This window comes from Adiantum capillus-veneris, chromosome 10, assembly GCF_014529385.1.
Source record: "Adiantum capillus-veneris isolate H3 chromosome 10, ASM1452938v2, whole genome shotgun sequence".
Lineage (NCBI taxonomy): Eukaryota > Viridiplantae > Streptophyta > Polypodiopsida > Polypodiales > Pteridaceae > Adiantum > Adiantum capillus-veneris.
The window spans coordinates 14,691,227-14,704,148 of NC_140940.1; the positions used below are offsets into that span (position 1 = coordinate 14,691,227).

Sequence of the window (12,922 nt, forward strand, 5' to 3'; positions counted from 1 at the left end):
CTCACACATGGAGCTAAAGTTTGGGACCACTAGCAACCTCGCTAGGGGCATGTGGTGGGTGAAAGTGGTTGGTTGGTGGATAGTCACGAGGTTGCATGATAAAGTGTAAGTTGAAGCCAATGCTAATGCCATGCAAAAATTTAAAAATATTTTGAAGGGTATTGTAGGAGATCTCGAGCGGAAAAAAAGGCTTTCTTTATGAGTAGAGGAAGCAAGGATCACGGGAGAGAAAGGAAGAAAGAGGTTTTTTTTAATAGGAGTTTTTGGGGAATAAATAGGGGACCGATTAGGGAAGTGTGGAAGGGGAAAGAGGAGTAGGAATTGGGAAGAAAGAGGTTCTTTTTTATAGGATTTTTGGGTGAATAAATAGGGGACCAAGCAGGGAAGTGTGGAAGGGAAAGAGGAGTAGGAATTGGGGAGGCCTTTCGCGTGTGGTCTCTCTTGCTCTTTCCAGAAGAATGCTTCCCTCATTCTCTCCGTCTTTCAAAAAAGAAGAAGCTTGTAGTTCTCTTTCTCTAAAAGAAGTTATTAAGTCTTTTCAAGATATCAAGAGAAGAAGAACAAAGTTTTGTTGTGCTCTCTTTCTCAGATGTGATAAAAAGGCTGACAAGGAAAAAAATTCTGTGTGTTTTCTAGCTTGAAGGTGGAGCATGACGGGGAACAAAGAATAGAAGAGGGAAGCTGGGTAATTGGTTTGGACTCCGTCTCTTTGGCTCTCTTGCTTTTAGGGGTCTTTGGTTCATGGAGCACAAAGAGGTTCAATCCTTTCTCTCTCTTGATATGAAGAAGGATATGGAAATTCAAATTTTTTAACTCTCCACCAATGAGAGCCCAAGGTTGCTAGAATTAATGTTTTTTCACGACTTTATTTACAGAAGATGTCTACTAGGGATCGAATTATTCATTTCTTGTACATATTTTAACATATTCAATAGATTTGGTGCTCAATTGGGTATCCATTGCAATATTTCTCTCTTTTTCTCCTCCTCTATCTCATCTCTCTCACAGCTAAAGGTCCGATGCCTACTCGATCACCCTTAGAGAACACCACAATGTGTTCTTCAAAATTCTTCTCTTTATCATAAAGCCAAAGTAAGGACTATGTTCAATGGCGCACCTATAGTGCATGACCAACATCGAATCCATGAATACATTCCAGCCAATGGTGGCTACCTAAACATGCCTTGGATGGCCATTCCATTTGCAGTGATGGAAGATGGCGATGATATGTAGCACTTCCACCATTTGCAAGGGTGGAAGATGATGAAAATATGTAGCACTTCAATTACAAGCTCACTAGCACATAGATTGTTGTGGAGTGCACACTTGATTGCTTGAAGGAAATGTGGGCTTACCTACACCAACTCCCGACCCGGTTTGCTAAAGGTAATTGCAATTTTTTGCATCTTCCATAACACATGGCTTGATTTTGGCATCAACTTTCTAGAGGAGGAGGTTGTTGCAATGCCAAGCCAAACCATGCCACCCCCACAAGCAACTTTGGCATGCATAACACAAGCTATCCATTGTTTGCCTACATGAAAGCAAGTCTTATGGATTGAATTTTGATTTGGCTATGCATCGATGTATTTGTGCGAACAATGCTTCTTTAATGATTAACATCATGGTCTTTACTACCTATTTTATTATAAAATTGACTTTGATGTGTGTGAGTGAGTGTAAAGTTTGTTTTGGCTACACCTTTGCCTTTGCTATGTGTGTTTGTGGATGTGTGTGCCTGTGAAAGTGAGATTTGGAAACCATTATTTACATGTGGTTTGTGTGGTATCTTTCAAAATCCATTAATCAAGAGGGGGATTGTGCTTTTCTATTAGGTGAAGTGTGGTTTTCATTACAAGTACATAGCACATTAATCATTAGGTAGATTTCCAAACCCAATATTAATTTGGGAAGGATAAACTTAATCATTATATAAAGTATGATAATGTGACAAGTACTAAGGTGGGAAGTATGGAGTAATATAGTTCAAGCTTTAGCTTCTAGAGCCCATCAAACATTAACTAGCAATTTGAAAAGTTGTGGATTTTTTCTCTGTTTGTGACAAGAGTGAAAATTTCAAGGCATGTCATAGCTTTGACATCATGTAATGTTGGTGTGGTGTGGTTGGAGATTGAGTAGAGAGCAAAAAACTTCCTATGGAGTAAGCATCACGAGGATTATCACATTCAATCGAAATCGCTATCACATATTTCTAAGCTACACATTTTTTTGAAATCACTAGTACACATTTTTAAGCTATTGACATAATCCAAAGGAGTGAGGGAAGAAAATATATTTTTCAGATATATTTTTTGTATCTCCTAGCCGTACCCTTGTCTTGACATTCCTCACCCTTGGAGAAGGGTTTTCTTCCTCAAAAACAAAAGTGGAGATATCTTCATAAGAACACTAATATTTTCCATAGTGGCATTGAAGCCAACTATCCATTTGAATGATACATGTTGCACTAGGAGGTTCAACGAAACCAAGAGAAAACATCTTGATTTTCCACATTGTTGTCCCTTTGCAAATTGCTCGTATCCAAAATTGGATGAATATATGATAGTGTGTAGACACAATTTATAACTCACTTGAGTACTTTAAATGAGTCATCACAACTAAGAGGAGTCTAAATGAATGACCAGGTTTTAGACTTTCTAAAAATATTGGAACATGCAAGAATACCTCTTCTCGACTTTCCATGAAAGTGACTTGCAGACATAACTCGTCAGCGTATACTAAGTGCTTGACTTGATGTCGTTTCTATCAATAGGCAACACCACTATAACTGGTGATCAAGGTTGAAAATATGACAATAGCATCCAAGGACTAAACCTAGTCCTCGCAACATTCTTTGCATCATGATGAGAAAAAATCAAACTAGAAAGGTTATCTTTGCTAGTTGGGTTGCTTATCACTAACATATGCTCTTAGCATATCCTTTAGCATTAGGTAAATACTTGCAAGTTGGGTTGCTTCTGGCTAACGTGCTCTTAGCATATCCTTTAGCACTAGGTAAATAATTGCCAACTGTCCATCTGTCTTTAGACGAGTGGTAGTCATTATTGGTGTTGTTTTCTCCCCAATCGTTTACAGACAGTCGCCCAAAAATGACTGGTAAAACATGGGTGCTCAATTACTACAAAATTCTGGTGCAATCCATATAAGCTATACAGATCGTGATCAACCAACTTGGTTAGAGAGTGAATTGATTGAAATATATGTATACACTTTAGAAAATCTATCGACAAACACCCATACCGAGCTCACATGGTAGTTGATGGATCCACATAAAATCTCATAGAAAAATTGCACCTATGGTGCAATATGCTTCATAAGCTATCATGTTCATGATTTTGCTTATCATTCCAAACAAGTTTGTGTTAAACACTAGGGTCCATAACACTTAGTGTGCATGCATTTAACACAATCCTATCCAAACTTGCATTTTCATGACCAGGCTTTCCATGGTAACTAAGTGAAAACCTTGCATCAAAAATTGGACCATTATAGAAGGTGAAAAATCAATCACATCTATGTACCAACAATGAAACATTTTCATTAACTGAACATAGCCGTGCTATATATGTAAAAAACCATCTGTCAATGCTGTTTACAATACTTGTAAACTCAACAAATCTGTACTTAGTATCCAAAAAATTTTGGCCACTGAAATTGCTTCTAATACTATCTGCTCAAAATGGTTTAATTAACGGATGTGACCAACACCTAGGACACTGTTGTGACACATCATTATGAAATAGCCACCGGTGTCAATTCCCAGAGACTCATATTCTCCACATGTGGAATATGTCTCAAAGAGGGATATTAAGAAAAATGACATCCAGTAAGTACTTGTGTGTGGAGGTAATTGGAAACAACCAAACTCCATGAGTTCTTAGACCATGTTGCACACCTTGTGACTAGCAACATATGCCAAACAAACCTTGCCATCATGTAGGTCTATAAGTGTTGCAATAGGGAGCGAACCCTTCATGGTACGCTAATGAACATCTAAGAGAGAAAGTGACAGGTTGTCAAAACAATACTTAAAACACTTCTTTCCTAAAATTTCATGCTTGTACATGACCTTCTCACGAAGAGAAAAGTGGATGAAAGCATGCTTGCAATTGCATCCCACTTTCAAAGCGTAACCAAACTTATTTGGAATGAAAATGAATCAATTCATATACTTACGATGAGGTGAAAAAGATCTTATACTTACCTGGTGGTCAAGTATAATCTTCAACCCTCAAAGATACAGTATCAAAATCTTCGTGACCTGTTGAACACTAAAAGTAGAGATTAGTGAAAACAAATGAATACTAGCTGATGACCATGGGTCTTGCCATGGAAATCCGAACCCCTTGGTTAGATCGTGCCAATCCAAATCCTTGGAAGATGGAGAACTTCTTTCCTTGAAAGCATAATGTGAAGAGGCCAATAAATGACTAGCAACACTTATCCAATCACAACGAGGGTCATACCCCAAAAAACTCTGCTCATAAAGACACAGCCAATGCTATAGTCAAAACAAGAGTTCCTCTCAAGTTGGAATCTTTTTCACAACTGGATCAGTGGTAAACTAAAAAGTCTATAACCCTGGGTTCTTGTGGATAGCCGTGCTCTCTAAAACGCTTTGCCTCATCTATACACCGTGTTATAGATAAGCCTTCACGAGTTTAAGATCATTAAAAAATCAACTTGATCTTTGCACTAGAAGTATGTAGTGCTAAAGTGACACCCAAAACATCATTAATGGAAAGAGTCTTGTTTGTCCATTAGAGTCAATGGGTACTCAACTGGGTAAATCTGTCTGATCTTTAGAGCAATTATTGATGGATTACAAAATAGATGGCTTGTAGCCCTTCCTTTTACCATATCAACTTAGAAGTTGTTAGTGAAAACATGCCTAATTTCTTTATTCCGAGAGAGAGAGAGAGAGAGAGAGAGAGAGAGAGAGAGAGAGAGAGAGAGAGAGCATGTTGGTTGACGAAAGTCCCTTAACCTATTGTGGTGTGTGTGGTGCATGTGTATGCTTCTGTGCATACTATGCCTATCTTGTAGCTTATCTTATAAGCATACAACAATCATCTTGTATAATGCTCTCTCACAGAGACGCAACAAAATATATAAGCCACAACTTGACCCACCTACCTTGTATGTGGTAATGACCGTACTAGATTGACCCCATTATGTTACTTCGCCCATGAATGAAGTTTGTTTGTTCAAATCATTTTAAACATTCAATATCTTATTGTGTCCTTGATAGAGTAGTTGGTGCTATAGCGGAAGCATAAACAACTAATTGAGGGCAATAAATCCCACTTGACTGGCACGTCATGCATGCGACACAGAAAAGGAAAGTGGAAGCCCTTGGTTACAATGATGGTCTTAGCCAATACTAGAAGTGCCTTGCACAATCTGTATTGGCATGGATACATCCCAATTTGATGATGTCACACATAAAATGTGAGGTTATATCCCTACATTGCCAAAATCCCAAACCTAAGTGCCATTGCCCTTGATCCCAAGTCAATGGGTAGTACTATGACATAGGTGAGCAGCATTGCTTTGCATTAAAACTGTCAAAGCACTTTGCTTTGCACATCAGGAAGTCTTTTGCAAAATAAAGTTTAAAATACAAAAAAACAAGAAGAACTTGAAGTTTTAAATCTTGTCACACACTTGTGGCTTGTTGGATCTAGAAGCAAAATCTCGCTTGAGAGTTAGTTTCAGCTTGATGTTAGTATCTATCATGGAATCTGGCTCATAGACATGGATTTTGAAAAAGAGCAGTTGGATGTATCTTGTGAACCCTCTCGACTTGGGTCATACTAACACCTAGTGAAATAATCTGCAGACACATTGCAAAGTCCCCCAAGTTCGTATGCTGATAGCATATTCCAAACTTTGCAACCCTCAATGCAAGACGCTGTAAGCAAAGCCTTGCTTCACATACATGCTTTTGTGCTCATAGACAACAAATGCTTATGTCAATATATAGATATCATGTCAAAAGAGAATCGACCTCGTCAAACATTTTCAACTGGGCGACCATGTCAAATATCACACCGTATTGAGAATCATAAATGTACGTGCAATTGATGTACATCTTGATTACACTCACAAAATGTACTTGAAATGGTCCAATGGTTCCTCATGGTAAGTATTATCCGCCGGCTTTTATGAGAGGTGGAAATTAGTCAGTCCTGCCTAGCAGCTTTACATCCTTCATCAAGTCTAGCAACATGACGTGCCAATCCTCTTGAGAATCTAAAACATTTTCAATTGGCTTTGCCGTTGCATCAAAATTTAACCTCTACTGAGTGTGCTCTATCAAGGCACTCTAGAGAAGCCATGCATGCTTCTGATGGAAATTGTTTCGTACTCAATCCATGCTTGATTGTGGACTTCAAACCAACCTTTGGTCTTTGCTAATAATGTATTTAGCAAGATTTGGTGCTTATAATAAATGTCACAAACCATGCTTGTGTGCTTTGAGTGCGTATAGTGCACACGATTTTGCTGCATGCCATATTCTCAATGAAAGATGAAAAATTAACCGCGTACCTCATGAATTCCTTATTCCGACTTGCCCTACCATCGGAATAATACTTCGTGCTTGTACAAATTTGACTGGGGCACTTGTATCAACTTTGATTGGCCTTGCCACATGTAATTTCCCTTGCTGAATTTGTGAGGAAACGGCCCTTGGCCATCTTTTGCATATTGTAGCCTTTGTACGACCGTTTGTTTTTCGTTGATGCACCTTGCTATGAACACTTTGCATGCATGTTGGTTCGTAGCCTTGCGAAAATCTTCATGTTGAGAGCGCTCCATGCCAAAGGATATAGCTTTGTCATCAAAAGATTGTCTTTGCCATGATTGAGAGATGTGGGAAAACCATTGTAGGAACCCCAAGACCATCTTGAGGTTGCAAAGAAGCTTGCTGATGGCACTTCGTTTGCATGGCCCTGTATCCAAACCCCGCAATAATAACTCTTGACTAAGAATAATAGACTGCTAGTGTTGACTCGTTGGCTCGTTGAATCAATGGTATTAAAAAGTATGTGTAGAAAGTCTCAAAAATTTCAAAGATTTCAGAGAGCTTGTGCTTCAAGAATTGCAAAAAATTCTCTATGGTACACGCACCTTAAGTTGCTCCTACTAGTTCATTTGCCAGGTTTGTAGCTGAGGGTAGGAGAAAGGTTGAGGGGGAAGGCCCGTGGGCACTTTCCCTATGTTTTTAAAAAAAACGCTAGGGCCAAAACATGGTGGCCTTGGGGGCCCCTGTGTGGGAAAAAAAACTCCCAAGCATGGCCATGACGTCGAGTAGCTGGCAGCGCCGATTGAGCAAGAGACAGAGCTCATGCTTCGTGGCGAGTTGGGCCTCCCTATAGTAACAAAAAATGAGCACCACGCTGGCACAAACCCGCAGAGAGCAAGAGCATGAAATTTGGTGCAGGTCCTCTTTCCACCTTGTGTGTGTGTAGGGGGCGAATCACGCGCATAACAAACTTTGCTTCATCTTCCATGGCCCCTTCTCCACGGCTTGCATGAGCATGCAAGTCATGCAAAAAGCCTTGAGGACTACGCCCTCTATTTCCCAAAATAGCTTGAGGCTCTGATATCAATATGAGATTGCAGGTGGACATGCATACTGATCTCCTCCCAACCTCTCTACTTATAGCCCTTGGCTCTTGCAAGTAGGACCCCTTAACCATATCCCCTTGCCCTTGGCTCCTAGTTGTACCCTAGTTTTGATAGTCAGCAAAGCAGAAACAATGGAGTGGGGAGAAATGACCAGGTATTTCCAAAACTTTATTACACACTAGTCCCCTTAGCTCTCTAAAGTAGGAAGAGAACTATTGAACCCATTCTAGAGAGAAATTGCCAGAAAGGTTAATAACAAAGGACTCCTACGCCTGGCCCATTTTTGGGACACACAACGGTAAGAGCTGGAAGGATACAAACTAATTGGCTACCCAGTTTCACCTCAATGGCACTAAAAGGATTCTTATTAGCAGAGCTATTGTGGGGCTGAAAACAATTACTTGATGCTGATATGTGAGTCTAATTTAGAGTGGAAAGCGTGGAGATGGCCCAAGAGCAGACATTTCTATAAACCGCAAATCAAGAGTATATACCTCACTTTAATGATCATGACTCCCCCCTCAACAAGCTATGGGGCATGCAATGGCATGAATCTAGATGGGTGGCTACTATCAATGAAGATCTTTTTGTGGGAGGTGCTTTGCCGATAGGTGGCAAGATTCTTGCAAGAGGCATTGGCTCATATAAATGCTTGGGCAGAAAAATGTCAAGTGAGTACCTCTCTCACCTATTCAAGGAATGCTCAACGATACATGGCCTAGCAGGCAAGATATGCAAATAGGTTCAAAGGACCTAGAAGGTAGGGTTTTACAAGAATGATTTGTTCTTATGAGGGAGGGCGATGAAAAGCCAAGCATTGCTAATATGTACACAAGCTGTTAGATTCTGTCACTTTTAGCAAGTGTGGAAGACCATGAACCGTCGAGTTTTTGATAAAGACCTATCAGTAGCTAGCTTCTCAAAGATTATTTAAAAAAGCAAGGAAACGATTTTGGCCATTGGAAAAAAGGACTCAGACGAGTGGAATCATGTTATCCTCGTCATGATGACCGCTAATGGTGTATAAGGGAATATGGTTTATGGCTCGCCTTTGTCACAAGCACTCTGTAGCTTCTTAATGTATTAAGCGATCCCTCAAGGCTCCCCTTGAGCTTGAGGTAAGGATGTATGTTTTATGGAGATTTTAATACATTTACTTACAATTGTGAGTTTGGCCCAATTTGCATGTCAAAAGTGCTCTAATGTTTTTTTGCCACGCATGTATTTTTGTGCTCTCGATCTTTTTTGTAGTTTAAGGAACACCCCCCCCCCCCTCCGCCCGGCAAAAAGCTATAAAACCACCTTTCTGAGTTTAATGATGATACCAATTTTGCCAAATTCGACATCTATCACCTCCGAATGGCTCAAATTGTTTTTTGTCCGAGTTATTTTTGCACTTTGGATCCTCGCTACTCTTATTTGGGGGAAACCACCCCTTTGAGTATCTTGATGATGTCAGTTTTTTCCAAATTCCACTCCTGTCACCCATTAAAAAGTGTGTTTTTTTTTTTTGGGTCTCTAAGTTTTTCTTTGGACTTTGGACCACCCTAGAGTAAAACCACCCTTTTGAGTCTCTTGGTGATAGTGAAACTTGAAAATTTTGCTTTCGTCTAGCTTTTTGGCCTGCCCAAAGAACAAAGGCTATAGCGTTGCCTTCTCTTTTTGCTGCCTAAAATAAGAAAAAAAGTTGAGTTGTATTTTTAACCATTTTTTGATAGACCAAAAATGTTGATTGGTTGAAATAAGATAGTGGACACTCATTGAAAGGAAGAGTGTGTAAATCTAACGATGGACATGTCTTGAGTTTTGAAATATAAAATGAATGCTCATTTATCAGAGAAAGGATTTTGAGCTTCTTTTGAAAGCCGTGAAAGGTTGACAGTCTTAGAGGTTAAAATTTAAATGATAAAGCTTTAAAAGTTCCACAAATCTCAAGAATCACCATTTCATATTGAGAAGTTCTTTCACTCACCTTTTCATATTAAGAAGTTCTTTCACATGTTGAAACTTGTTAAAAGTGCACAATTTTCTTTATTGGTTGGAATAGACAACGTATACTTCATTACAAAGACGAAACTTGTTTCGGTGAGATAGAGAAGTTAATAGGTAGTGGGCAAACTGATGAAGCACAGCAATGGCTTAGGTAAGCTCGAGAATCGAGAGACATGAGTTGGCGACGTACTCATGGTTGTCCACTAGCTTCCTACACCCTTTGATCTCGATTGGAGGAATCTGCAATGTTGGTTGCTAGCCTCCCCTTTTCTGACATGTCTTCCTCGTTTGACGTGGGGAGTCCGACGACGTCTTCGCACCTTGAGACCCTCACACACTATGCAACTGCATTGTAATGCACTTCGCTGCACCCCTGCAGACGACGAGCTGTGGGTTGCCTTCGTAGGAAAATTTGATGGGTGTGTGGCCACGAGCGGGAGGGGGGAGGACGTTGGGGAGATGGCAGTAGCAAGGTGGCAAGATGGAGGGAGAAGCTGGCGGATGGAGGTGGATATGTGGGGTTTAAAATTATCCCCCTCACGGGACTTCACTCACGGGGTAAAGTTTTCCTGAAGCGGCTTGACGATAGCCAACTCAACAACGGTGGAGGTCTGTTTTGCCTTCTTGTTCAAGTTGATGAGTTTCGAGACTTTCAGGATACCATCATATCAAGTGGACACTATGGTATATTAATTTTCCCTCATCGGATTGCTCAGAAAACAGGTGCCATTGAGAATGACATTTTGTTTTCTCCTCCCTTGCTGGCCAAGCCTTGAACAAAAAGCGAGATTAAAGCAGTTGTTACCGGACTTGATCTACTTTTTTGAAACAGGGAATAATGATTGTAAGGAAGCTAAGGATCAGTTTGGTGATTCTTTGGATATCAAAGCGATGGTTACAACAACTAATGCAGCAATGAAGGTAGCCTTTCAGGTAATAGAACTGGCAAGGTTGCATCTAAGCTATACATGTGTATTGTGTTTCACAAGAAGCTTGGAAAAGCACCTTACTTGAGTTGATTTAATGAGTGTTGTTCTGCTGAGTAGGCAATGTATGGACTGGGAGCTAGGACATTTATATTCATGAATGCCATCCCCAAAGGCTGTTCTCGGGATCGTTGAGTTCCGTGGATGATGATGAGGAGCTGGATGAGAATAATTGCAACACTCTATGGACAAATATTGTCCAAGCACACAACAAGCGACTAATCGAGATGTTGGATGAGCTGCGAGACAATTATTCAGTTGGGGAATGGGTTCTCTTTGATGCTCACAACATATTCATGGATGGATATCTCAACTCTTCTGAATATGGTGAATCTTGAAGTGCATCCCCTCATTATTTCTTGTGCTGCATATTATTAGTACTCAGTCATTGATCCTTGAGAAATCAATAGTTGTAGGGTGATGATGTGCTTATTGAAATTGGATTTTGCAGGAATATTGTATCCCTTCAAATCTTGGTATGGGGCATGTGGTACCTACAATTTCAATGCAAATGTGATGTGTGGCATGTAGATTGCGTGAGTGCACCACGTCCCGACGTAGTTCAGCTAGTATTGGGCAGAGCCTTGTGCGGAGCGAGGGTAACCAGCTTTTCAGCAGCGGCCTGTACCAGCTTACAGAAGGTAGGCGAGAGGTTGTTAGTGTACCAATATATAGAAGGTGGAAGCTTAGATGATAGGCTTCATGGAGAAGAGGGGATGAAACAGATGGTGACATGCCAACACCATAGGCAAATTGCATGCAGGGCAGTAGCTCGAGGGTTGTGCTTTTAACAAGAAGAGTGGCTAACCAGGAGAATTTGCAGGGACATGAAGTCCAACACTGTGTTTCTTGATAAAAACTCCTACTTCAGCATGGCCAAAAGGCGACACTCACTTGTTCTCTTGCAAGCTCTTCCCTGGCAGCCTATAAATCCCTTGCTCATGGGTGGCTTGCGGATGAGGACAAGACTGTCCTACCATGGTGATTCGCAAGCAAGCTAGTGAAGCGGCTCCTCAACCTAGTGGTCATCGGTCATCTTGTGATGATGATCCAGGGAACCTTGGGGCATAATATTGGGCTTTCCTTCCAGCTATCGTCATCCAAGTTGTAACTCCATTACATGACATAAGGGGAGTATGGAGTATTCAATGTGGGCGGTGTAGCAGGCTTAAGGGGAAAATGAGACACACATCTCATTATCCCACACTTTTAAAAAAGTTGCATGCATCCTTGATTCATGTCACGGCTACAGATTGCGGGGGAGATATTAATCCTCGAGTCCACGCCCTCCTAAACAAAGGAGGCAAAAGTAGTATCTTATTATCTTGTCAGTGTCACTACTTGGCGTCTTCCAAGTCCCGACCCCTCTCCAAATCCATGCGTGTAGATGTAGCGCGCTCCGCTTTAGGCGCTTAAGTAGCTTCCCGTGCTGCCCAGCTCTCGAATTATCTCCTTGGACTATCTTAATTCATATCTCACCTCCTCCACCTGGAGGTGAGTGTGTCAATCATAGGCTCCAAAGTTCTCGAATCTCAAGCTCACATTTGCAGCAATGCTTGTAAAAAACCTAGGTTTATGTACAATTTTTTAGTTTTACCTTCAAATTTTAAATTTGCTTGTAAAAAAACCCTATAAAATCTAGAGAAATTTAATGTAGTCAATTTGCTAGTAAAATTTTGTATCTGTAGGTTGGCGAAGATTTTTCGAGTGTTTGGAAGAAGTTTTTTTCCGGGTGTTGCCATATGCAAGGTGAGTAGTCTTTAGTATTCAGGTGCTATTAATTCACACTTCTTTTGAAAAACAATTAAAAAAAGCCATGTCTTGTTTTTGAAACTTCTACATAGAATGATCTAAGTAATGTGTGAACTAGCTTGCTCCCGCACCTCCCACACTCTTTTTTTCTATTAAGAGATGCATACTAAGTACTCATTTGTTAGCTAACCTCTTCTTTTTTGCTTTTGTTTTGTTTTATCCAAAAATCTAATTGAAGGTCTTCTGATTTTATCACTTGTTTATCCCGAGTCACCAAATGCAAAATTAGTGTATATTTATGTGGTCACATGAATTTTTATGCCCTTTGAGATTCTTTTTACCCAAAAAATTTCTCTCTAGTTTCAAAACGATTTGAGTCGTAGAGAGTAGTTTTTTTGGAGAACTTTTGACAGCCCTTCAAAAAATTTACCCCTTGAACTTCAAAATTGCAAAAATCTTTGAATATGAAGTTGTGGAGTTTGTGAGCGCTTCGCTTTGATATAAAAAAAGTTTCGTAGTTGGAGTCCCTGTGCAAA

General features: G+C 40.2%; 1 protein-coding gene across 3 annotated transcripts; it reads left to right on the top strand.

The window, feature by feature from the left end:
• Window positions 1-344: 344 nt before the first annotated feature.
• LOC147448484 (uncharacterized) lies at window positions 345-12,410 on the top strand. Of its 3 annotated transcripts, XM_086522390.1 has the most exons (4): window positions 9,692-10,206; window positions 10,305-10,371; window positions 10,481-10,581; window positions 10,695-10,892. In XM_086522390.1, the coding sequence occupies exons 1-4, from the start codon at window positions 9,988-9,990 to the stop codon at window positions 10,767-10,769; spliced, it is 462 nt and encodes a 153-aa protein (XP_086378516.1). In that variant the 5' UTR covers window positions 9,692-9,987; the 3' UTR covers window positions 10,770-10,892. The 3 variants fall into 3 exon arrangements, 1 of the variants encoding a protein (XP_086378516.1); XR_015189497.1 differs by lacking the exons at window positions 9,692-10,206; window positions 10,305-10,371; window positions 10,481-10,581; window positions 10,695-10,892 and adding exons at window positions 345-756; window positions 12,323-12,410; XR_015189496.1 differs by lacking the exons at window positions 9,692-10,206; window positions 10,305-10,371; window positions 10,695-10,892 and adding an exon at window positions 345-756.
• Window positions 12,411-12,922: the final 512 nt, after the last annotated feature.